General features: G+C 45.4%; 1 protein-coding gene across 2 annotated transcripts in view; it reads right to left on the minus strand.

The window, feature by feature from the left end:
• Nucleotides 1–3,950: 3,950 nt before the first annotated feature.
• Nucleotides 3,951–27,920, minus strand: part of FIBP (FGF1 intracellular binding protein) — a 155,001-nt gene continuing 131,031 nt past the window's right edge. For both annotated transcript variants that reach the window (XM_086938077.1, XM_086938078.1), the window contains 2 exons: nt 27,640–27,737; nt 3,951–5,501 (listed from right to left, as the gene is read on the minus strand). In XM_086938077.1, the coding sequence (XP_086794203.1) occupies nt 5,432–5,501; nt 27,640–27,737 (168 nt within the window). In that variant the 3' untranslated portion in view covers nt 3,951–5,431. The remainder of the gene's footprint in view (nt 5,502–27,639; nt 27,738–27,920) is intronic.

A 27,920-nucleotide genomic window follows, 5' to 3' on the forward strand; every position in this document is an offset into this window, starting at 1 on the left:
GAGTCAGGAATAGTTTGTGACTCCCCCGGGTCAACAGGGTCTGTCCAGGCTTGAATCTGGTCATCCTGATCCGTGTCTGCAGGGTATTTATATTGTTCATTGTAGTCATACCCCATATCCTCATTACTGCGTGTGGGTGAGTATGCAGAAGTGTCCTGGTCATGGTACCTTACAGTCTCAAAAAGGACAGGCGATGTGGAAGAATCCCTTTTCTTTTTGAGTGGAATTTTATATGATTCAAGAGGATTTTCTGACCTGATCTTCCTTTGATAAATAGTAAGTCAGCCAGAGTCGGAGTCGATATGTAGCCTCGACTGCTCATCATAGGAGGGCTCTTGGTACACAATGTCCTCTTCTAGAGAATGACTCCTCTTTCCCATCGACACCTTCTTGGGTGGTTCGATTGCGGTTTTCAGATCGAGCGCCTTAGGGCGTGCAGTCGGGGACAGTCCGAATTTTATCGGTGGCATAGTTTTTGTCAACAGACTTACCTTCTTCGGGGCCGGCGTCGATATTGGTCCGACTGACTTTGCCTTTTCGCCAATATGTTTTTGGCCCTGCGTCGACTTAGGCGCTTGTTGCGTTGGAGGCGCGCTCTTCTGCCTCGACTCGACGTGCTCCTTCGAGACGATTTTGGATTTCGGCTCGAGGCCTTTAACGAGCTGTGGCCTGTCGACTCGTTGCTTCGGATCGAAAACCTTCTGAGTCATTTATTTGTGTCGCTGTCCGTCAACGTCGACCTCATCGGTTCGACGTGCTTGACTTTAGTGATGGACTTCAGCGCACCGATCTTCGGTTCGCAACCCTTTATTCGTGACCCCGCAGGGTCGTCGACACTTTTCTTCGTCGTCGAATCCGATGAGTTCGAACTCTTCGATCCGAAGACGGTCTTCAGCAGTTTCGGTTTCGAGTCAATGGCTTTCGGTTTCGATTTAACTAGTTCGACCGATGGCTCGTGTGATATATTCTTAGCCGGGCCGAGACGCGGGGCTTTAGAATGTTCCTCATGATCTTGGCTAAGGCCTTCTGGAGGGTCTCGACCTGAGCCCTTGGAAGTCTTTCAGTGTCTGTTCCGGGCCCCGTAATCACTTTCGGGCCTGGTTCATCGCTCTAGTCGTCATCGACGGCTCTGATGGGTGATGCGTCGTCCCTTACCTCGACGACATTTTCATCCTCGACGTTCTATTCGTCGTATTCATAGTAGTTGGAGTCATGCTCCGAACCGGGATCCGACTGCTGTTCTGGATCCTCAGTCTCGACGACCTCATCGTCTTCTTCGTCGAAGTTATTCACCGGGTCGGGCGCTGGCTTCGTCATCCCCTGCCTCGCTGCGCGCCGAAGCGTCTTCTTCAACCTGAATTGAGCACAAGCTAGACAGTTGGCCTCATTGTGCTCCGGTGATAAGCACTTGTTGCACACCGGGTGTACATCGATGTGTGGGTACTTAGAGTTACAAAGGGGGCAATGTTTAAACGGGCTCCGTTCCATCGACGATCGGGCCTCTGGTGTCGAAAAGGCCACGCGGCTCTCTTCGACGTCCTGCTCGAAAAGAACTGGAATAAAGTACTCGCCACCGATCGAAATAACAATACCGACTACCCCGAAGGCCTTTTGGCCTTTAGAAAAGTTTCCGAACTTGAGTAAAGAAAGTACATCCGAACCCAATGGCAGAAAAAAACAACCTGAGGATGGAGAGGATGCCCATGCGCACTGTAGTCCGGGGGAGGAGCCACCTATCTCGTGATACTTCGAAGACTCTTCCAGGAAAACAATGTGCAATCATCCGGACCCAAAACTAGGTGGCGATCTATGCACAGATATGAATTCAGCAGCCCACATGCCTCGAACACATCGTTTCGGTGCCAACCTTGGCCAGAAGGCAAAGGGGGTGCCGAAGCCTTAGATTTGTGAGGGATGGGTGGACAGGGCAAGGAGTCTTCTGTACTCACGTCACCCTGTCCCTGCGGCACATCGTCAACATCTATCTCCAACTCTGAATCGGAGTCAGACATTTCGAAGGCCTGTTCTTCCTCTGCCACTGGCCGTGGATCATCATGCTCGAAGTCTTCGCCGAAGATATCCGGCGTGTTGTCGATATGCTGGCGCTGCATCTCCCGACGTCGAGCGAGACGATCTCGGAGATTTTTCTTGGTTCAAAAAGAGTTTCACGCATTGCAGTCTTGTTCTCTGTGCTCTGGAGAGAAGAACAAGTTACACACCTGGTGCAAGTCGGTATGCGGGTACTTCGCGTGGCACCGAGGGCAGAATTTAAATGGAGTCTGGTCCATCAATGAAGAACCGGGCCAATGTGGTTAGGCCTGAAGGCCGCCCACAAAACTTTCCATTCGGAAATGGATATTTCGTTGACCGAATAGACATGCGTTCAAAACAATACTCTCGAGGGTAGAGTGGATTGCGCACCGAGGGAAACCCGAGAAATGATTCCGAACCGGAGCGCAAAAATACATGTCCAAAACCGGTGGCAGAAAAAAACCATTTAACAATGGAGTCAATGACCATGAGCACTATCACCAAAAGGAGAAGTAACCTTACCTTGTGACTGGAAAGACTTCTTCAAAGACAAAAGACAACTTGCAAACATTCAGGCCCAACACTAGATGGCAGGAGTATGCAAAGCATGTGATCTACAGCTCACATGCCTCGAACAAAAATATTTCAACATTTATGTTATGCTGTAGAGATTTCTAACGACGAAAAAACAACTACGGGGTGGCTCTAATCAGCAAAGCTGAGCCGGATTACCAAGAAACAAAAGAGAGGTGCCAGTGCTGATATGCGTAATTTTGGAAAGACAAATCACCAAACAGAACTTGAAAGTATAATCAAGAACGGGAATTACTATTCAATAGCTTTTTATTTTAGCATTATTAGAAAAACAGAAAACTTTAATTTTTTCATTTTTTACATGCGAAACATATTTACAAAAGGACACACAACAATTGGGGATATGATTACTAATCATCAGTCATACAAGATTCCAGACATATCACAGGCATTCAAAAACACATTCGATACACATTCACACTGGTCAGGGGGAGGGACTATCAGGGACAAAGGCTGCAATTTTAAAAATATGTACAATCTATACTACAAAGAGAACAGAAAACCACTGTCTGCGGCTACAGTTTTACAATAATTGAAAAGCAATTGACTTTTAACTGTACAATCCTAATTAAATCTACAAAAAGAAACTTTTTTGGTGAGGACACTTGGTATTGTACTAGCGACTAGAGAAAAATAAATGGATCATCCTGTCGCTCTCGCAGACACGATGTGGCAGAAGCCTACGCGTTTCGAATCCCACTGGTTTTCCTGGGATTCTCTTCAGGGCCTTATGTAGTATCACTGAGTGAGAATGCCAGTTGTAAGAAACGGATCAGTGGAAAATGACGAACTCGATTGTCTTTATCTGATATAGACACTGTACAGGTCTTAATCTTTATAATGGGGAACCCAGGAGAATCTCGATGTTAAAACGGCCAAGGCGAGTGGACTCTACCAAACGAAGGTAATTGTCGGCATAGATCCGGACGTTTAGAATGAATTTTTCTTTTGTGTTTTAAGTCTAAGCGGGTCTGAGTCCGTCAGGAAGAAGATAAAAGACGCTGGGTAATGGAGTACAGATACTCAATCGCATTAATTAGAAAACGGGTGTTGTGGCTGGTGGAATTGGAACAAATGTGCCAAAGCCGTTTACTCAATCAACAAGCTTCAAAAAGTTGCGCCGGAGAGTAGTGCCGAATGCAACGCTAGCGGTCCGACGGTCGCATTTACGTTAAACAATTTCCAAGCAACCATGATTGGCTCGTGGCTTTCAACTTTTTGAAGCTTGTTGATTGAGTAAACAGCCACTCCAAATCTTAAATGTATGAACAAACAACAACCAATCTCGATTCTGTGATTCAGAAGTAGATTCAAACTGGAAATCCTTTGGGGCTTCATAAATAATGCTTATCGCAGTTATATATAGCGCAAACTCAGCCCAAGGGCATTGGAATGCTTTACATGAGCAACAGTTATATTACACAAGGTGAGATTAGTTTTTAAAATCTTTTTAGGCCTTAGGAGATTAAGTGATGTGCTGAGAATCACAGTATGTTGAGCCAACGCTGGGTCTTGAATCTGGTTCCCCAGTTCCAAAGTCAGCAGCTCAGGATTAACGCTACATCCTCTTCCCTAAATAGTAATAAAATAATAAAAATGTGGCTATTATTCAAGAAGTTTGTGGTGGTACCTGTTATTCAAAAGCATGCCCTTAATGCCACAAAGCCACCAGGGTATGGTGGCAGCCGAACTATATATAAAAATAGTAACATAGCAGCCTTTTTTGATATCTAAAAAGAACATTTTTTATACTTCTCTTGCACCATATGCCAATAGATCGTTCAAATTTCAACTTCCAACCACCACAGGTCATATACAGCGCAGTAGATCCTTGTATTGCGGTTACCTGCTCGCTTTCTCACCAAATTATAATGATTTTCTCAGAACCCTTAACGCATTCCATGGACTTTTTGAAATTCCTCATTTTGACTCAAGAAGGATTTCTCTGGGCACACAGCTTTCAAGAAGAGGCAATTATGCATTTTTAAGCAAACACCCAAATTTCCACAGGGCTATGCAGGAACATTAGAGAGAAATGTGGGTGACACTTCCATCCTCTTGGTCTTTTCAGTGGTTCAACTATGGATTCTGAACAAGAAAGATTTATAGGAGAGATTACTCCAAGAATAAAGCAAATGACACCATACGTTTTATGCTTCGGGTTATTGTTTATTTTTGTTGTGGCGCAGATTTAACAAGTTGAATAACCTGTTTCCAATGTAGCCACTGCAAAGGGTTAGCACTTTCTTTTGGCCTCTTGTCATCCATTTCATTTCCAATTATTTTATTTTGGGGGTATAAAAGTATGCACCTATTGGTCACAACCTTCAATGGGTAATCCACTCGGAACAGCCCAAGTCTCCTAGGCAGGAGTGCTTTGTAGATTAAACAGAGAGCACCAACGGGTCTCCTAAAATGCAGTAGATCGACTTCATACTTCCTGGTTTGGAATATATAAAATTGAAACTTCACAATCTGGTATAATTAAAGACAAGTCAGGTCAAAGGGGTATCTTCTTTCAATAGATGTACAAGTACACAGGTAGATTTCCTTCGGTGCCCTTTGAACTGCCCACTGAAAAAAACGTGCAATGAAGAAAATGTGGAATTTATTTATGGAGGCAAGTCAGTTTTCGATAAATAATATGTTTCGGGGGTTGGGAAGGAAGGAGAAAGGTGCTAGATCCTGACAAGCGTGCAAGGATTGCCACATCATTTTGTCCAGTAATGTGGAAAAAGCCGGTGCTTAGCCACGGGTGATGTCCAATGCTTTGTCAGTATGGGCACACAGTCTTCTGCCAGCAGGGTCAGTCGTGGTACATCTTCAACAGGCAGCTCCGGATGGTTCCCATGTATCGCTCCCACAGCGTTTGGTGCCTGCAGGGAGAAAGAAACAAAGAAACTCTGTAGGTGACTGAGGGTGAATGATCATCATGGTTTCCACAGGGCAACTGGTCAGGTCAATGTCCCATGAGCATTAAACTCCGGCATATGAATGCGTTTGGAAGCAAATGCTCTCTAACTTTTCAAGAGGAGTCCTCCAAAGCGAGAGGACAAGCACTAAAATTCTACGGAAAAGGGACATCTCTAAAATGGATCCCTGCAGAGATAGACCAAACGATGTTTAGACACACTGGTGTATGAGGATCTAAAATGCTGAGGGGAACAGGTACTGTCCTGACACATTAGTACCAACTCTATCAAAATTGGTATTGGTATTAGTATCAGAACTTGGAAGACCAAGGTTTTTCTGAAAAATAGTGAGAAAATGAAAAAAAAAACTGGAAAATCAAAATAGCTTTTTAATGTTTTTACAGCAACAAGAAAGCACTACTGGGAAAATCCTTTCCACATTGATAAGGCATTAGTAGAAAGTCATACTATGAGAGATCTATAAGCACTGACATCATTGGCGTAACGAAACTTGAGGGGGCCCCCCTGCAAGGTTCGTAGAGGGGCCCATCCGGACTCAACCTGGAGCTCTACGGCCAGATTATTGTGCTGAGGGTGGCCCCTGGAGCTTGGGGGCCCTTCCGCACCCAAGAGCTGCAGGGGCTTGTGTTACGCCATTGACTGACATGATGTGTCTGATGAACGTTTAACTACTGAGACCCGACTGCACTCAGAATGAATCTCTGAATGAATGCCCCCTGCTGTGTTCCTAAACCACTAGGAAGGCACTTCTGGGGCATGTAGGATTTGGATATTAAAGTAAAGTAGAGGGGAAACATGGATGGAAGAAATTTACACTGCTCAAGTCCTGAGATGGCACAGCCAGACAAACCGGACATGGCGAGCATTCTACTAAGCTACTAGAAGATCACACGGATGGATTCCTATACCACCAAGAAGACACCGATGTAAGATCAGGACTTCACAGTGCCACAACCCTTTATCAACAAGGCCACACTGACTGCTGAGGGGGACACCATACGGAAACTTTAAGCACCGAGAAAGTAGTGGTAGATGAATGGAGCACTGATGGTGCACTTTAACTCTGAGAAGATACTGTTGTAGAAGGATGGCATCATTTGGATTTGCAAAGTACCGACAAGGCAATGCTGGATGAAGATCCCTCTAGCATAGAGGTTTCTGTGCAGGAACTCTTCAGTTGAGAAGGCTGGGTACCATTGCAGAAAAGACATTGCTGAGAAGACGCTAGCTGATATCCGAGGCATGAGAATTGCCTGGATCGAAATCGCACTGCTGTAGGAAGGACATATTGAACACATTAGCACTGTCAAGACACCACTGAGATAATCTCACAAAGCTGAGGCACTGTACCGAAGAGAAGGCACTAGCAGAGCACTATCGGAGAGTGAGCCCTGCTGAGACAATCTTCCACCAGATGAAATCCTAAAGCTTTGATAACTGCTTTGGTAATGTCACACTGGAGATTTTATATAGTGCTGAGGAAGCACTGCCAGAAGAAGCTCAAACAGTGCTTTATACACGCCTGGAATTGTTGCTGCAATGGTGGTGCCATGAAACGAGGAGGAATAAGCCTAATGAGTACATGCCGTAGAATTAGTAGCCGTGAGTCTATCACTAGACTTCCCAAGGACACTACTAATGAACAGCATTTGGTAAAACTGACCCTTTCCTAAGTCATTTTCTATATCTGAACGATGTGGAACTACCACTCGCTAGCGCCAGGAGACCTTTATAGGTCTCGCCTGAGACAATGCGCTTGCGCAATGCTCCGGCGAGATTATAGTAAGGGGAAAAGAACAGTCTACCAAAACGGCGGACTAGGCACAGTTCATGTGATCTATGCGCGTGCACAACGCCAGCCACGTCACACACCACCATTTGTCTGTGCCTCGCATCAGACTTCAAAGGCTGCCGCTCCCCCCCAATCAGACTTCAAAGGCCGCTGCTCCCCTGCCCCCGCATCAGACTTCAAAGGTCCCACCCACCCCCTGCCACAGCAATGCCGAGAGCTTGTTTTGCTTGTGTGCTTGAATCGTTCTTCCTTGGCCCTGGGTGTTTTCTGTGCTCTCCCATTCAGTGCCTTCTCGACCCAGTACTTGATTGCTGTCCAAGCCCCAGCCCTCGCTGCCTCTATCATTATACACTCTTCTCTGTGTTTTCCTGTTTCCCCTTGCTTTTTCCCAGCTCCATCATTCTGTGCTTTGATACACTGAACGCGCTTTGTAGCACTCAACCCTGCGTGTTCTTGGCTTCAGTCTCTGTGCTGCTTCACCACATCACTCAGGGACACCACCACATCACTCAGGGGCACCACCACATCACTCAGGGGCACCACCACATCACTCAGGGGCACCACCACATCACTCAGGGGCACCACCACATCACTCAGGGGCACCACCACATCACTCAGGGGCACAACCACATCACTCAGGGGCACAACCACATCACTCAGGGACACAACCACATCACTCAGGGGCACCACTCACGGGCACCACCACATGACTCAGGGACACCACCACATCACTCGGGGGCACCACCACATCACTCAGGGACACCACCACATCACTCAGGGACACCACCACATCACTCAGGGACACCACCACATCACTCAGGGACACCACCACATCACTCAGGGACACCACCACATCACTCAGGGACACCACCACATCACTCAGGGACACCACCACATTACTCAGGGACACCACCACATCACTCGGGGGACCACCACATCACTCAGGGACACCACCACATCACTCGGGGACACCACCACATCACTCTGGAACACCACCACATCACTCTAATACACCACCACATCACTCAGCCCAACCACATCATCACTCAGCACCACAACAGCACTGTCCTTTCTTGATACCAATAAGCATTGCCATAGCCAATAGGACTCGCATTAGAAAAGTGTAAGCTATTGGCTTTGTGAATTACAATGCTATTAATTTATATATTTTCAAAGCCATTGCAGGTTGTATAGGCCCTTGATTTCTTGCTACCTTCCACAATTCCCCTGCCATAACATCCAACCATGCCACATTAACTCTCCAAAACTACTGCATCTGTTTCAGGTAGAGGAAACAGGTGCAGAGTGAAGATGGGATCTTACCTTTGGAATGACCTGTCCTCAGATCTCGGCAACACTCCTGCTCTAACGCTGCTCAGCCACAAACTTAACGCCCACCTCTGCCAACATGTGCTCTTACCTCCAACACTATCATAACAATCCCTCCCTTCCACTGTCTAGCAGAGGAGCGCAAAAAGATGTCTACTTTTCTCTTAACATTCTCCAACCTCCAGTCATGCATTTATGATTAAATAGTAAAACTACAAGCACCATAAAGCAAAGGAAAAACAAGGAGCGAACAGAATCCTCACACCAGGAATGGGTAACTTGAAATATATGGATATGTTTAGCATAGCTTCCATGTGAATTAATACATGTTCTTGTATAACACACACTGCAAAATATATACTTCTAAGCACACTTACATTTGTCAGTAAAACTAAAGAAGCCAAGAACACACATTAATTTGGCAAGAACAGATCATTTTCTAACATGGAGAAGTCTGCATTTTAGCCTATAAATAAGTTCCTAAAATTGCAATTCAGCTTTTAGATTTTAGCCATTCTATATGATTCAATCAAGGACATGTTAAAACTAACCTGCAGGCTTCTGTTTTCATTGTGCAAGCTGTACACTTTTTGGACAATGATCTAATGATAGCTACAAGAGAGGACATATTTGTTATTATTTGAGTGGTTCCTTATTCCCTTTTGGTTAACGAGTTAACACTTGCCTCTGCATTGATCTAAAGGCCACACATTCCAATCCTAGTATAGTGGGTTCAGCCTTCTGTTCTTTCAATGTTGGTAACGTGATTAGTATTAATCTAAGTATTAGTACCATGTGTTACTTATAGCATTTTGAAAAAACCCAGAAATGTGGTATAAATAATAGCATTTTTTTGTATTGCTTCATACCACACTTCTACTACAAGGCAACGTAAATAACAGATGTTTCTGTTACCTTCTGATGGTAATCAATTTACCGATCTATGGGAAGGTGGAAGGCAGAGTCATCCTTGTTGTGCTTCAAACTTGCGAACTGTCGTTCACCCTGTTGTTCAAGCAACAAATGTTCAGCTCATTGAGTTATCCCTTTGGCTCTATGTATCATTAAACTACAAGCGCTATCTAAAAGAAAGTTATCAGTAAAACCTAGAGCAATTCCAAAATAGTGCATTTTCAACGTTTCTGCAATGTTGTCTGTATATTGCAACAGGAAACTACAGTTACGTTTGGTAGCAATATTTCTGGTGAATACATAAGTTTCTAGCGGATACCTCAACTTACGAACACTGTTCTCTGTAAGGTGCGCGCGCATCTCTGTGTCCCCGAGCGCGCAGTGCTGTGTGTGAAGCGCACACACACAGCACATACTGGGACAGCATTTGTTTGCCAAAAAGCAGAAAACGATTGTGCAATTGCTGCCTTTCTTTTCTAAACAGAGCGCGGCTGTGGGGCTGATTGTGGCATTTTGAAAGTATTTATGTTAAATGCAGCCCATGACGGGTGCTGTGATTAACAAATACTTTCTGAAAGGCCCACAATCAGCAATGATCTATTTAGAAAAGAAATGCAGCAAGCCTATAAACATGAGGTGCGCTTTCAGAATCATCTGAAAGCACACGTTTGTGCTTTTAAACTTGATGTATTTATTTTCTAAATAGAGTGCGACTGTGGGGCAGATTGCTTGCCTTTTGAAAGTATTTATGTTAAATGCAGCCCACAATCAGCCCCACAGCTGCACTGAGTTTGAAAAAGAAATGCATCAAGTTTAAAAGCACAAGGCTGATTGTGGGCCTTTTGAAAGAATTGATGTTAATCACAGCGCCAGTCATGGGCTGCATTTTAACATACGTTTTTTCAAAAAAGGCTGGGGTGAGGGAATGGAGGCTAGTTCCCCAGTGAGTCCTACCATCCCAGCTCAAATTCATTCCCCTTGGTCTATGATGCAAACCCCATGCTTCTACACACAGTCATTCATTATCCTCCTTATGTCTCTAATCAAACTATGTACTCTTCACAAACTGCCTGTTTGAACTGTCACTGATCTTGCACATAAAAATAGGCTGGCCTTTGTGAAGTTTCGCAAAGGCTACAAATAGCTGATTGGGCCTGCAGACGGGCCTGGTCCTGCTGAAGTAATATAGGACTGTGCACTCAACATCTAAGGTGTGAAGAACTGTCACCCTACCAAGTCTGGTTGAGGGAAAAAAGGATGGCAGCTCTATCATTTGGTTGAGATGGAACAGGAAAACCACTTTAGGGAGGAACTTCGGTTCGGCTCTTACAACGATCCTGTCCTTGTGGACTTGAATGAAAGGTTCTAGGAAGGTGACAGCCTGCAACTCACTGATGCATCTGAGCGATGTTATGACGACAAGGAAAGCTACTTTCCAGTAGCGGAATGGCAAGGTGCAAGAATACAAGGACTCAAAGGGAGGAACCATGAGCCTGATTAGGACCATATTGAAGTTCCATACCTGGGCAGGAAGGACTCTGGGAGCGATGAAGTCTTCATGCCCTTTATAAAGGTACTGATTACTGTGATACAAAAGAGGGAGGAATGTTTCCAGTTTTGCATGTATGCAGTCGAAGCCCCAGAATGCAGTCAAATAGAATTGAAGGCAAGGCCTGACCTTGTCAGATAAAAAGAGATAGCAGATGCAGCTTGGACACTAGATTTAGGCGGGTCTAGGTGAATGGGGAATGCAATAATTGATTAAATTGTTTCATTTTGTGGCGTAGCAGGACCCTGTGGTAGGTCTTTGAGCTTCCCGCAGAATGTCCATGCATTTGTGCAGTAGGCGTAGACAGCTAAACAGTAAAACCTCAGATGCCAGATTGCTAGATTGAGCTGCCTGTGGTCAGGGTGACTTATCTAGCCTTGGTTGCGTGTGAGAAAGCCCGGACTGTTTGGGAGCTTTTTGTTAGGAGACGGAGACTTGGGCTGGCTCGTAGACCTTGATATGTGTGTTCTGTCCCGGAATCCTCCTTCCCTCTTCTTTTTACCTGATCCCTTCCACTGGGGTTATGGCTAAGAGACTTTCCAGACCCTCGCTGGCGCACGTAAAGAGGCGCGTCGGAACGTAGCCGTTGCTTGGCTTACTGTTCTGGCACCACGCCCCCTTCCTACTTCCTGATTCTGAAGCGCGTTGCAGCAGCGTTCGCTGCTCCTCGTTTTCTTGGCATAATCTCCTGATTATATTTTTTGGAACCCTTCTCTTGGCCCTCATTTGGCGGTGTACTTCTGGAGACTTGAAAAGCTGTTGCCGGTATTTCCTTCGCTGCTCCCGGCCGGGCGCTGGCATTTTCCCTCTACCTTTTCCCACGCATTTAGCGGGCGTTCAGCTCAGCCCGTGTTTTAGGTTGCTATCTCCTTATCTAACAATCGGAAGTGCCCCTTTTGTAAACTTTGGTGTTAATCCTACTGAGAAAGAGCGCTCCGCCCTGATTCTCCCTCTGGGCTGGGTGTCTCTCCTCTTGAGTGTGTCACTGCTCCGCTGTCCTTACCCCTGAACAGTCGGTCGGTACACCTCATTCCCTCTCTTTTCTTTTTTCCTTCTTGTACGTTGAGTGTGTGAGTCCTTTGTGAGTTCTGCCCTTCCTGGCTTGGTACCCTGTTCTTCAGGGCGTCTACTCGAGCTGAGAACTCATCTTTACTGCGATCACAAACTTCATTTGGGGTAAGAATTTCCATGCGACAATCACACATGTCAATGTTCTGAGTACTTACCTGTATGTCTAGAGTGTTTTGTATAGTACCTCCTGTTCTTTTTCCTAGCCTGGACCACCACCTGAAGTACTTCTTCCTGTATGCTGACCCCCGTATGAGGAGAGTGGTGGACACTCCTTGGGTTTTTCCCTCATACTTTTAGGGGACAGTTGACAGGAGTGTGTTCCCTATCACATTCTTGTTTCTGTGTACTGGAGGTAGAGGGATTCTTCTTCGTTCCCGTGGAAACAGGTGAATCTGCTAACACTTTTCATGGGGCTGATTGACATCTCTAAAAGTGCTAAGTCCCAGGGCTGACTGTACCACCTGGGGGTGACCACAATAAGTGTTAGAGATGTCTGCTGCATCTTCAAAACCAAATACAGAAGCGGTGGAAAAGCACAGGCAAAGATCCTTGAGCAGTTCAATTATATCAAACATAGTGCATTTCCCATGGACTGTCTATGTGATTACCTGGAGCCGAAGTTTGAGCAATTTGCATTTTCGGATAGGGGAATAAGTCCATTTGTAGGGTACTCCAGTGATAGAAGTACTGGAGTAGGACTTGGAGGTGGATTTCCCACTTGTAAACTTGTTGATGTGTACTGCTGAACAGGTTTGCCAAGTTGTTGTCCACTCTTGGAAAGTACTTTGCATGAAGATGTATGTAATGGCCAATAGCCAAGTGTCCGGTCTCTTGCGCTACGGCTGAAAATGGGGAAGAGTGAATGTTGCCTTGTTTCTGATGGTAGCACATGGCAGTCATGTTACCTGTTTGACCAGGACTACTTTGTCACAAATCCCTTCAAAGAAGGCCTTCAGTACGTACAAGGTGTATGGATAGTAGCTTGAGGTAGCTGAAGTGCCATGTACTGATATGTGGTGAAGCAAGAAGATCGTTGCTTGGGTTTGGGCTAGGCATTGCTGCTTGCCTGCGCTCTCCATCACCCAATTTTCGAGGATGGAGAAAACCTGGATGTATCCTATCCTTAAATGGGCAGCTGTCACTGCTAGGCACTTTGTGAATACCCTTGAAACCGTGGTTATTCCAAAGGGAAGCACTTTTAATTGGTGTTGGTGGACACTTTCCACAAAGTGGAGGAAGTCACCGTGGGCTGGATGGAAGGAGATTTGAAAGCAGATGCCCTTCAGGTCTAGCTCCGTTAAGTAGTTGCCTTGTTGGAGCACAGGGAATTACATTCTGCAGGGTTGTCAAGTGGAAGTGTTCCGACAGGATGTTTTGATTGAGGGGCCTAAGGTCCATGACTGGCCTTATGAAGCTACCCTTCATGCGGATGAGGAAGTATAGAAAGTAGACACCCTTGCCACAGTGCTGAGGGGTCAGATTTCTATATTTCTTTTGTGGAAGAGCTCTTGGACTTTTTCCTCTTGATGGTTGAGATGTTCTCTTGTATGTATACAGGGTGGGATGTTGGGAGGGTTTGTGAAAAGGTTAGGCAGACACAGTGGTGAACCACCACTAGTATCCATTGACCTGATATGTATTCATCACAATGAGAGAGGACATTTAGGAATCTTCCCCTGAAAGGTGAGGTGTAATTGGGGAGGGGGGGGGAGGTGGAACAAGTCAGTGCTTCTAGATGGAAGCTCCTCTGCCGGAGCTGCCCCTGCCTTTGTTATTACTGCTCCTACTACAGGCACCACTGGTTGAAGCTCTGCCTGCTTGCTGGTGGAAAGACTGCTGCTACTTCTGGTATGGATGGGATTAGGGAGGTTGCCGTGGCACCTTCTCAATGCTACTGCACCTGAAAGGAGCCTTTGGATGCCGGGGCTTAGAGAGCACCCATAAATTTGACGATATATCTTTTCCAGCATCTCATCAACCTGGGTGACAAATAGGAGTTCCCTGTAAAAGGGCAGGTTGAGGAAATGCTGCTGTACCTCTGGCTTATACCTAGAGATGCGGAGCAAGGCAAGACGTCTAATAAAGATTCTGATATTTACCCCCCGGATAGGTTGTGTCCATGCATTGTCAGCGTAGGATATGATGTTGATTCCGTGGGCGCAGAGGATGGTGGCGAGTGCGGCCATGTAGGCGTTGAACAGGGTAGGGGATGAGTGTGAATCCTTGTGAAACTCCGCAGATGAGGTGGACAGGGTGACGGTGGCCAGGCTGACTAACTGGGTGCGGCCTGTCAGGAGGGAGCAAATCCAGTGAAGTGCAGGTTTTTAAATCCAGCTTCATGCAGTTGTTGAGTAAGGATTGGGTATTGAAAGCTGCAGAAAGGTCCAGTAGGGCCGCAGTGTCACCTCAGTCTATGATCATCTGGATGTCATTCATTGGGGCGATGAGGGCAGTCTCTGTATTGTGGTTGGGCCTGAATCCGGATTGGGTGGCGTTGAAGAGGTGGGTGTCATTGAGGGGAGTAGTTAGGCTTTTATAATCTTTTCCATGATTTTGCTGGGTAGAGTAGAAGGGAGATAGGCTGGTAGTTGAAAGAGGTGACCACTGGCCCTTTGGTTCATCTAAGAAAGTGTGGGTCTTCACACATTCAGTGAATTGGCAAAGGACTAGATATTGTTTATATCGCCATGTAGTCAGAAAACAAAAAGGGAAAACTCAGGCTGGCTGCTCAGTCCCTGCCCACTGTATCACACTAATTAAAAAATGTGTGAATGCATAAATACTTTTTCCTATGCCCATTATCTATGCATGATATAAATGGCAGAGCTGTTCTCACTGTAATAGGTGGTTCCTCGCTTAAGACGAGAGGGCAAATACTTGGAATATGCATAAACTTTCTGTGGCACTCCTCTGTTCACCCAATCCTAATTTAAGAGCAAATCTTTGTAGAAATAAACTTTATTGCTTCACCAGGCCAGTGCGTAGACAAACTGCTACAATATGACAATACCACTCAAGAGAGATAATAGTAATCTGGGGTAGGCTACTCAATTCAGAAAGCTCATTCTATCCAGTCTGAGTGCCCCCTCTCCCAGGCCCTACTTTCAATGCCCATGGCCTTCCCTACCACTTACCCCCATTCTTCTCCTTCCCCAAGGCTTTGAGACATCGGGATGGTATAAATCAACATACAATTTCTAACATAACACACAAATTATAGCCTAACTGCTCCAGTACATTACATATTCAAGTCCTAATATCGCTCTATTTTCTTTTAGGCTTACATCGGTCTGACAGCCCACCTGTGCTTTCAGGCCATAGGGACAAATCGTTTTCCATTTACCAACAGGCCTACTTATAATGAGTTGTGTCATTTCTGTAGATGGGGTTTTTTGACGTCTGAATGCCTTTTCAACACTGCCTTGAAATGCTGGGTGTATCTTAGTGTGCTATCATCAGTTGATGTACTGGATTACTGGATGCCCCCTCCTACATTCTTTGCCTCCTAGTGCTACATCCGAACAATTAAGGAAGCTCTTCTTCCAACATTCTGCTCAACAAGCCGGTCCCCGAACAAAGGAGCACTCTTTTGACGGGACAGCCTCATCTTGCCCAAGCCTTCCAATGACCCTAAACAAGCTCCCACCAATGCCACTCAAAGATCAAGAAACAAGCCACTTAGGACAGACCTGGCAGAATTATACATCCTTGGACAATAAAGCGAACAGTGATGATGTCATGCCTTTTTGGACTCTACCGGAGGAGGAAGGAGTGCTTGAGGCCCTAGTTGCATAGCAAGAGGGTGTGGGAACTATGCTGGGCCTGGTCAACGTTCACCAGTTAGGAGAAGGAAGAAATAGTGCTTTTCAATGTATCAACAAAAGAATTATGTCACCAAGACAAATAATTACTCCATGGAATCAGCATGGGAAGGCAACCCGGAGAAGAGTCTATGTATCCCCTTAAGAGACACATGTAATTCATTTGCATTTACGCGAGTTTAAGCTATTGGCATTGCAAATGACAATGCATTTTATTTATGTTTTAAAAACCGAAACACAAATAAAAGGCATTGACATTTACAATGCCAATCGCTCAAAATCGCGTAAATGCGAGACCTATTGCATTGCAAATGGTAGGCATTACGGACAACGGGCGGGTGGGGAGGGCACTGGGAGGGAGAAGGCACGGGCAGGGGGGAGGGAGAAGGCACGGACAAAGGGAGGGAGGGGGGTAAACAAGGCACGACAACGGGAGGGGGGTAAAGAAGGCACCAAAGCACGTCATGCCTGCAATATGAGAAACTGAATAAAGAAAATAGTGCACAGTCTAAATAAGACGTACAGTGTAACAACCGAAGTAAATGGGCCAGTCGCCATGGGAGGTGACAAATGAAGAGGAGGCGGTACTAAGGTGGGGACTAAAATGCCTATTTTCGAATCAGAGGCAGGCATTTAGGATAGACAATGACACAAGCCAATGGCAAATATGGGCTTTAGGCTCGACCTAAAAAGGACTTTTTAATAAACATCCTCTTATGCACCCTCTGAGAAGAAGACTGCGCCTGAAAAGGACTCCCAAAAGGGGAGAAGGCACAGTGGTAAAGATTGCCATCGTCCCCATCACACTCTTTGTCACTCAAGATGGATGTCAAAATTAACGGTGTCAACAGCTTTGTTCATCATCTAAGACAGGCTCCATGTCTTCTTCACATCGGAATTATTAAGGCAGTTATGACCCTCACTAAAGATACTAGGATAGCGAAATTATCATTCTATGAAAGTGCTTGGTAGGCACACAAAAAGTCCCTACCAACTGACCCACCGCCCTCTGGCCACAAATGGTGCCCAGGCCACCTCGTGGCTGGAAAGTCACTTTCTTATTAGCACTACAATCCATCTGAATGTGGGCGTGAAACAAAACGAAAATATGCTTCTACCGCCACCTGCTGGTGATGATTGGGAGTACAGTAGAAGGTGCAGTGGTGACTTGAGGTGGGGAAGCCGCTGGAAACTCGAGCCACGCTCGAGCCAAACACCTGGCTCTGGCTCAGCTCGAGGTCTTCCTGGAACCTCAGACTCAAAACTAGGGTTACCAACCGTCCGTAAATTTCACGGACTGCCCGTAATTTGGGCCTCTTGTCCGTTGTCCGTGAAGGATTCTTTCATGGACGCCTTCTTTCCGTAATTTCAGCGGCCCCCTGCAAGCAGTCTGAGAGTCCTGTACATGTAACAGCAGGCGCCAGCTCGCGCTCCTGCTGTGATCAGTGGCCTGCTGCTGGCTGCTATCAGGCCCATTATCATTCTGTACGTTGACCTAATTATCACATACGGAGGGATAATGGGCCAGTGACAGCATTTGCTGGGCCTCCTCTTTCACTCACTGCTCTTCTCATGGATCGATCGTGTGCAGCAGCATTGCTCAGTGAGTGTTACCAGCTGCCACTGCAATGCCACTTTCATCTTTAAGGTTAAGGGGTTCCATTAATGGCTTCAGTTAATCAGGGGCCAGTGAAGCTTTATATACTCCTGTTTATGCTGTGCCTCCTACTCGCTCAGCACTGTTGAGGTGTAGTGGAACTACTACTCAGTGGACGACTGGAAGAGCAGAGGTATGAATAACAAGCATTTGCAATACAATAGGTCTCGCATTTATGCGAGTTTAAGCTATTGGCCTTGTAAATGACAATGCCTTATATTTATGTTTTAAAACGAAAACAAAAAGAAAAGGAATTGTTATTTACAATGTGAATAGTTCAAATACGCGTAAATGCGAAACCTATTGCATTGCACATGCTTTTTGTCTGTGGTATGCCCTGTTTGGATCAGTTATAGAAGGCACTGGAATTCCTTTGTACTTGGGAGAGGGCAACTTTGTGAAGAGCTCTGTCTTGATAATGACGACTTGGGCCACGTTGTATTTTGCTTACAATGACTTCTGGGAGATTTCCTCAGATGTAAGGTTGGCACTCTGCCAGAACAGGAGATATCTTAAACCAGTGTGTGCTTCTTGGAATAATTCCCGTACCAACAGCAGGGAGCAATATCCAACTCTTCTCATGAATCTACTGGAAAACATACTGGTAACCTGCAACATGTTTGCTTGTTGTGTAAGTAGGTATATTTTAGCATTATACCTGTGATTTTTGTCACTTTCCATTCCTTCCCCATTGTATTAAAATTAATGTATTCCTTGATTTTTTTATTTTTAACAGCATTGTTGTTTGGTTGCTTTTTTACAAACACCACACATCACAAGAGGGGGGTGGGTTACTGCTTATGCCACACTACAAATAAACACTGGCAAAGCCAATAGGTACGGCTTGTTTAGGTTTATGTGTTGAATGTTCTTCAGTAACATGGTTGTATACGGCATGAACAGAAAAAACACATCTAAGCTCCCCATATGCACTAGACAATACCAAGATGCCCATATACACTCAGAAACGCACAGAGAAATGTATTTTGATATGCATTCAGTCAAACAAGACATATAAGTGCCCATACAGTCATATTTATATGACAGCTGGATGAATGTGTGGATTGATGGCTGTGAAAAGAAGGGTGAGTAGGCAGTTCAAAGCTGTGGGTGTCTACAGTGTTGTGGGGAGATTGAAGCAGTTGTATTGTTGGACTGATACATGCAGACTTGGTGTGGGTGGACAGGTGAATGCATGGATGTTGGTGGTGGATACGACCTGGAGAGACGGCGAATTGTGGGCCCATGGCCAGGATAGGTGAATGCATGCCTGTGTGTAGGCACAGGAGGCTGATGGCCCAGAAAGAGCATCAGGTGGAAAGGGAGCATACGAGCACTGTAAAGGTGTCAAACGATAGCACAGGAGACTTCTAGCAAACAAACAATGTGCTGGAACCGAGGGAACACAGGCAGCACAAGGGGTTGACTGTCTAGGAACTAGGTGGAGATAAGGGAGAACACAAAAACAGTAGGGCCTGGCAGGAGGGAAGATAGAGGCTGGGGCTCGAGAGGAGCCAGAGCAGAGAGAGATGGGCAGCCATGTCAGACAAGCTAACAGCTAAGTGGTTATACTAAATAAGCGGTTCCCTACGTAAAATCTCCTTATTGGTGTAAAACCTACACTTTCACAATTGCATTATTAACCTTTTAATTTCTCAAATAATCTTGGAAAGGCACCATTTGCCCATTCTTTTTGCCACCACCGCTCCTAATGACGTTCACTTTCAAATGTAACCAACGGCAACTGCTCCTGCAGAGCCCAGGGCATGGCAAACTGTTTTTGTTTATGGGCTCCTGTCACCTCACCTGGGGCCAAGCTCTGGAGGGTGGTGGTTTCATTTTGGCTAATGTTACCCAGGTGCATCCAATATGCAAACGCAGATATTTAAGTTTCACTCCGGCACACAACAGATGCAGTGCAAGGTTCTCTCAATCTAATATAAACTTATTTTCGATTTGTACTTGTGTTGGTTGTCTGTTTACTTATGTAACATTGCGCGACCTCCTCTGATGTGTCGGTAAAATGTACCTTTTGTCCCACATTTTTGTCCTGAATTCTGACCTTCTATCCTGAATTTTTGTCCTGAATTTTGACCCTTTGTCCTGAATTTTTAGACTCACTGTCCTGAATTTGCACCCATGCCAGTTGGTCACCCTACTCAAAGCGAGCGAGCCTGCTAATGACTTCTGCTTGCTATGCTGCCCACGCTCTTACCTCTTTACTCAAACCTGCCTTTCCAGCCCGCTTTCCCTACCATCTTATTGCAGAGGGTCTGCCATCAGCAAAGTCTGAGGGCTAAATTAAAATGCAGAAAGCTTTCAGAGCGCAAACCCGGTCATGAAAGTCTAATGGCTAAATTGTGCAGTGTGAAGACAGGAAATCTGTGATCAATCCCGGCTTCCTCACCGCAGTTGAAAAACCTTTACGATCCTAGGGTATCTCTTATTTTACTGTGCCTCCTTTATCAGCACCTTGAACTACATCACTTCTGTATCTGCGGTGTAAAAAATCTTGTCTTGCAAGTGAGCTACGTATAGCAGGCTGATGGCACCTGACCTGCCTCTTGCTTCACTACTGGCATCGTCGTCACAGTGGTTTGGGTATAGGCATGAAAGCTTCTAAGTTCATCTTAAGAAATGTATCACTTCGAGCAAATGACTCGCAGCTCAGAGATATACACCAGTGTACTAAAGTGAAACTCCCACGTCACAAGGAAAACCTTTTTGAAATGTAAAGCCTGTTTGTTCCGTGTTTACAAGTTTGTTGCGCGATTTACTTGGAAAATATTTTCGGCTTGGGCTCGTAGAACCCGAACTGATCTCTGGCTCAGCTCTCCCTGTTAATATGCCACCCCACTAGGGTGACCAACTGGCATGGGTGCAAATTCAGGACAGCGAGTGCAAAAATTCAGGACAAAGAATCATAATCAGGACAAAAGTTCAGGACAGAAGGTCAGAATTCAGGATAAAAATTCGGGATAAAAGGAACGTTTTGCATACACATCAGAAGAATTCACGCAATAGTGCATAAGTAAATAGACAACCAACACAAGCACAAGTCAAAATAAGTTTATTTTAGGTTGAGAGAACCTTACACTCACTGCATCTGTTGTGTTTGCGAGTGAAACACACCTGCGTTGGCATATTAAAAAAAAAAAGTGAAGGAAAAGATCACAGCCAAAGGTTTCTCAGACCTTACATTCCCCCTCACCCCCACTGGAAAAAAACACCCGATCCGAAATGCTGTCACTGGTCAGAAAGGCCCCATATCATTCTGTATGTGATAACTAGGCCAACATACAGAATGATAATGGGCCTGATAGCAGTCTGTGGCAGGTCAGGGAGGGGCTGTTGCAGGCCACAGATCACAGCAGGAGCGTGAGCTGCCCCCTGCAGTGAGACTTACAGGCTGCTTGCAGGGGGCAGCTCACACCAATGTCAGAAATTACGGACAAAAGGTGTCCGTGGAAGAAACCCTTATGGACAACGGACAAGAGGCTCAAATTACGGGCAGTCCGTGAAATTTACGGACGGTTGGTCACCACAACAGTCTTTATTCTCAAGTTCGCAGGGGTGTCATTTTGCCTGCTCGGTCCTGCAGGACCTCTTGGTATAAAGGCCACTCCCTAGTAGGGTGACCAACTGGCGTGGGTGCGAATTCAGGACAGTGAGTGTAAAAATTCAGGACAAAGGGTCAAAATTCAGGACAAAAATTCAGGGCAGGAGGTCAAAATTCAGGACAAAAGTTACGTTTTACAGACACATCAGAGGAAGTTGTGCAATAGTATATAAGTAAGTAAATAGACAACCACTAAAGTACAAGTGAAAATAAGTTTATATTAGGTTGAGACAATTGTGCACTTCATGCTTTGTCAATATGTGCGCAGCTTTAAGCAAATGTGTGGGTCTTTTTATGATAACAAAACCGCCCCCACCTTTCCAGCTCCCAGAGAAAACGCCTGATGCCCGGTCCCACCAGTATGGCCTTGCTACCACCCTCCAATGGCGCCCCTCATCTTCACATAGACCCTCTCTCATGTGTATTTAATTTGTTCTATAGTGCTACTCATCCAGAGGCAGAGTGTTGGAGTGTGTTACAACACACACATATTATATAGAGATAATCACTCATATAAATGTGAAAGTCAATGTTTAGGAAATGTTGCTTAAGGTAATGAGGCTTACAATGTGTAATCATACTTTCATCCATCATTCAGTCTTTCACCATTCATTCTCTCCTTCCATCTGTGTGCCCGTCCATGTCCATATTCAACCATTTGCAAACCTATCCATCACATATCCTTCCATCCATCATTTCACTCATCCATCCCTCAATCCACCCTTTTACTCATCCATTATCCATCCATCCATCCTTTCACCCTATCCATTTGTACACTCATCCATCCACTCTTCAACCCATCAATCTATCTACTCATCCATCCAGCCATTTACCTATCGAGCCATCATTTCACTTACTCATTCATCTAGCCAGTCACTCATCCTTCCACCCATTCAGTCATCCATTTGTGCATCCCCCTTTCTCTTTCAATTCCCCTTTCACTTAGCCATCCTTCCTTCCATCCACCCACCCATCCATCTACTCATCCATTCATGAATCCATCCATTGAACATATCATTCATCCATCCTTTCACCCATCCATCCACCCTTTCACTCATCCATCCACCCTTTCACTCCTTCACTCATCTATCCATCCTTTTGTCCATCTACCTGCCCTTCCATTCACTCATTTAGCCTTACATCCACCCTTTCACTCATCCGTCCATCCATCCACCCTTTCACCCTATACATATGTACACTCTTCACCCATCAATCCATTCATTCACTCATCCATCCAGCCATTTACCTATCCAGCCATCCTTTCACTTACTCATTCATCACGCCAATCACTCATCCTTCCACCCATTCAGTCATCGATTTACGCATCCCCCTTTCTCTTTCAATTCCCCTTTCACTTAGCCATCCATCCTTCCATCCATCTACTCATCCATCCATTGAACCTATCATTCATCCATCCTTTCACTCATCCATCCATCCTTTCACTCATCCATCCACCCTTTCACTCCTTCACTCATATATCCATCCTTTTGTCCATCTACCTGCCCTTTCATTCACTCATTTAGCCTTACATCCACCCTTTCACTCATCCGTCCATCCATACACCCTTTCACTTATCAATTCATCAATACACCCTTTCACTTATCAATTCATCAATCCATCCATCATTTCACTCATCCACTCTCCCATCACCCACCCTTGTACTCATCCATGCATTATTTCACTCATCTATCCAGCTATCCATCCACCCATCCCTTCACTTACTTACTCTCTCACCTTTTCACAATAATTATGAGACCCATGAAGAACTCCATCCTCGCTGTAGTTCCTAAAGCAAGGGGTGGGGTGGGGCAGGGTTCACTATGCCCCTGCACAAAGGCAATCTGAAAAAATGGAAGGCATGAGTCATGCATGATGTACAGTGCCTGGACGTGGGGCGACTGTGACATGGTGTTGTTTCCAGAGCTTTAAGTGTGATGAAAAACTAGGGGGGTCTCTCCAAAAGGGCGTTCGATGTAATAAAATGTATTGCTTAAATCACATAAGCTAAAAATCTGTGCTTAATATAATGTAGCACCCAACTGGTATGTTTGTTGCTTCTGTCATTGCACCCAGATATATAATACAACAAGTAGCACCTAGAACAAGCCAGAACGATTGGCTTTATCAATGGTTGTTAGTTGCATAAAATAAAAAAGCAGCAACCATGGCTGCTGTACTATAACTTTAATCCTTTCCTTTGAATTTTACCGCCTTCCTTTGGTTAACTGGATCTCACCTAGCAGCAGCATGGACGTTTTTGCACTTCCAGGTGACAGAATGCCCTGATGGCCCGAGGCTGGAGGAAGCCACCACATGCTGTGCCAGCCCAGACTGATCCATTGTCATTCTGTATGTGGCAATCATCAGCCGCATACAGAATGACAATGGGCGGGGTGGGGTTGCTCTTGTGCTCAGAGGAGTGCAAGGCAGCCCCATCAGGGGGCTGAGGCCTTTCGCAGGGGAACAGCTCTGTTCCCAGAAAGGCCAAAATTACAGACAAAAGGCGTCCGTAAAAGGGATCCTCACGGACAACGGACGTGAGGTCCAATTTATGGACTGTCCGTGAAATTTACGGACGGTTGGTCACCCTACTCCCTAGACCCATGTTCTTGGAAGGGAGCATTGCTATGGTACTGTTCCAGAAAGTGAGCAATCTGCAGTTCGAAGTATCTTTGAGCAAAAAAAAACAACTTACATTCAGTAGTGCTCTTTTTAGTGGATACTATATCTCAGGGCTTTAAGTGGGATGAAAAACAGGGGGGGGGGCTCTCAAAGGGGCCTGGCCAATGTAATTAAGGGAGTGGCTTAAACATGTGAGCTAAAAATCTGTGCTCAGCATAATGTGCTGCCCGACTTGGTTTTTGCTGTTTCTGTCATTGCATCTAGATATATGATACAAGTAACATCAAACCTACAAATCAGGACTATTGGCTTTGTCAATGGTTGTTAGTTGCATAAGATAAATAAGCAGCAACTGTGGCTTGAATAAAATATTGAAAAAGCTTCCACTTAAGGCCCTGGTGACACAACGATAATGTTGCTGCTCCTGAGTTTCAAAAAGAGAAGGGAAATCCAGAGAGAAAATGACTCTTTACAGGATATCCCTTCCCCTACAACGATCACCTGGCATGACGTCATGCCGTAACTCCACTAGTGACAAGTGAGCAATGTGAGTACTCGCACATCCATGTGCCTGCGGTCACTGAGGTCTGGAAAAAACCCAGGACGATGTTGCTGCTCCTGAGTTTCAAAAAGAGAAGAGAAATCCAGAGAGAAAAAATGACTCTTTAAAGGATTTCCCTTCCCTTAGAATGCTCACCTGACATGACGTCATGCTGTAACTTCTTCACAAATGAGCAGTGTGAGCATGCACACATCGATGTGTGTGCTGTCTCTGCAGTCCGGAAAAAAACTGACCGCCTGTGCCAGGGCACAAAACAGAGCCCAATAGAGACCCGTTGCGAGGACCTCTTTAAAAAACTGCTGGTGCTCAGCACCAATGAGACCTGGCCCACTTAAAGCTCTGCTCTATCTGATCACAGATTCTTCACAGCGTGCCCTTCTATCCGTTTTGTGGAGTGGACTTTAGGGAATTAATAATGTTTCACACTAGATTCACACATGGGCAAGGTTTTTATACTGTCAGTCATGCTCCATGGCTGAGGGGGATGGAAAAGACCAATGAATAAACTGACCACAGTGCACAAGGGTGGTGCCTATATGCAGCTGTGTGTGTTAAGTTCGGATGCAGGCCAGAATCTTAGCGGAGGCTGATGACACCACCTGCTAGCACGTAGAAGCTATTTCAAGTATTTATGGATCCAGTCTGGCACCTTCTGCTATTCACAAGATGGGGAATCTGCCGTTAGAAGTATCCATTGGAAATAGGTCTACAATAAAATTGTGCGTGTTACCCTCAGAGGCCGTTGGCCTGGATAGTTAGCTGATCTCCCCTGTTTTATTGCACCCTTAAAAGTCGCACACTAGTCCTCAGCTTACCGAGAGTTTACCTGTTTACCTCTGGCAAGGTCATCACTGGCTGCAGTAGTGTTTTGCCAAGGCTGCTGCGGGTATCCCAGGCCACGCTTACAGGTTTCCACTGCTTTCCCACAAGGGATAATAAGGCTTCAGATTTCTGCTGGCTGTGTGCCCTGCTGCTACCCTGCATCTCATGAAACTCCCACTGACAGAGTATTTCTGATGTCACAGTAAGTAGCTCTTTTAGTGCTGGATTTTATCTTTCACTCTTTCTACGTGTAGACCAGATGTCTCTAACCTTTTCTGCAGTACGAGCCACTTTTATTCAATACAAATCTTCCTGAGTGACTAATATTAGTGTTGTAATAGTAACCCAATCACATCAGATTACCTTGTTGGCCATGCCATTCAAGACCATCAGCAGCGATCACCTCAGCGCATCAGGCAGAGGTACCAGCAGTAATGTAAACAAGCATTTGTAATGCAATAGGTCTCGAATTTACGCAAGCTTGAGCTATTGGCATTGTTAATGACAGTGCCTTTTATTTATGTTTTAAAAACCAAAACATAAATGAAAGTTATTGTCATTTACATTGCCACTAGCGCAAACTCGTGTAAATGCGAGACCTATTGCATGGCAAATGCTGGTTATATACTTCTTCCTTGAAGGGCATGCTTCACATTGCATTCCGCTCTCTATACTGTACTTTGCTCAGAGCTTATAAGCCGATCTTACTTAACCTCAACTGGGACAAGTTTCCGTAAACAAAGTATGCTTGAAAATACATTCACACACTTTGGAAAGACCCAGATGCTTTTGTGCACAAACAGAGTTAAGAGTTTTCTTCAAATGAGCGGCAGTCTGCGAATGGTTATTTTTTAATGCTACACCATGCTTCTCACTTGTTTTCGGAATGGCTCCTCTTTAAAAAGCCACTTACAGTACGGACACATGTTCAAATACGTGAAGGTGAATTGTTAGTAAGTGAAACGAGGGGCACGCATTCAAGATAGGAGCGAGAACAACAAGGAAGTAGGCGATAACTTTTTAAACGAGCGATGAGCGCGCGCGCCACACCGAGACATGTTTCCTATTATCGCGCAAACAGATGTCGGGCCTGCGGGTAACCGACACCAATAGGCCATGGGCAGGGCAATACGCCCGCCTTTGGCAAATTGCGTGCTGTCTTTTTTAAAAAGATGCACGCAAAAGCCAATTGCAGCCGACGAAAAGAAAAGCACACGCACGAGCGTATGGTCAGCTTTTAGAAGCCCCTACATGCTGCGCGAGCACTGCTGCGCACTGCAACGCTAGGCGCAAGACCAAAAAAGGCCTTATCATTTGGCAATAACTCTACATGAGTGACACATAACAGCCATAGCGTACGGCCCCGGGGCCTAAATTAATAATCAGGCCTGGTCGTAGTTCGAAGAGTTTTGCTACACGGAACTCCACGAAGTTACAAAAAAAAACTCAGTGAAGTTCAGTGAGTGGTGGAGTGCAGTGTGAACTGCAGTTTGTGCTGTTATTCCTGCCGCTCAGGTGGAAGTTCTACCTGAGTGGCAGCTCGCGCTCACGAACTTACCGTTCCCGCTCGCCATTCGCGATCGCGAGAGGGGAAAGAACTCCGCTGCACACCGCGAAGCGGCGTTTTCTGCACTCCGCAAGCTCTGCGGAGTGCAGAGTGCATAAAACTCTGCAAACTCCGCGAACGGAGCGAAGTTCACCACCCAGGCCTAGTAATAATAAGCCTCCCCAAAGCGGCATGATACATCACGCAAAAATTAACTTTAAATACAACAAAACATGTGAATCCGTAAAGCGCATGTGCAACCTAAAGGGTACATTAGTGCTGAAATAACATGTATATTGTTATCCAACACATTGGTTGGAATGGCTGAACTGAAAATTCTATTGGAAATTCAACCATTTTGCTCCAAAATTCAGCCTATGAGTTCTACAAATATATACATTCTCGTCTTAAATACACGCTTTTCAATTTTGGCAAAATAAATATTAATCTAACCAAGCAAAAGCTTCTCATTTAGTAAGCTGGGTTGCATACTGGAGAGCGTATTACAGGTAGCTGGAGAGCTACTAGTAGCTCATTAGCTACTCGTTGGAGAAGCCCAAGACATCCCCCTCCTTCCCCCCAATTTCAATTACAGAGCTAAAAGTATCAGAATGTAAAGCAAAGGCATGAATGGATTAATAAAATCATACTTAACAAGGGCAAAGGGAGAGCTCTGTTGTGGGTCTTGCTGTTAATCCCACCAATTCAGCTTCTACTCACCTCACAAACCGTACTGCTACACCTGTATGCCCTCCCTTGTGATTGTGCTATTTACTTACTTGAAAGCATCAATGGCACGGACGGAGGTGGTGTACTGCGTCAGAAACAGCTGCACGTCGTTCGATGTCCAATTATACGTTTTGCATGGCTCAATGAACTGCAGAGAGTAAGAGGACAATACAAAGAATCAAAGGTCAAAAACCAGAAAAGTGTTGTGTAAAGGAACTGGAGGGTAGAACTGACTAAAACCACTTAGGACAGAAGGGAGAGAGCGCACAGACAGGAGCAAGAGGGACTGGAGGAAATGGGGACTCAAGAATCGAAGACCTCTGAAAACAAA

The sequence above is a fragment of the Lissotriton vulgaris genome, chromosome 9, assembly GCF_964263255.1.
Source record: "Lissotriton vulgaris chromosome 9, aLisVul1.2, whole genome shotgun sequence".
NCBI lineage: Eukaryota > Metazoa > Chordata > Amphibia > Caudata > Salamandridae > Lissotriton > Lissotriton vulgaris.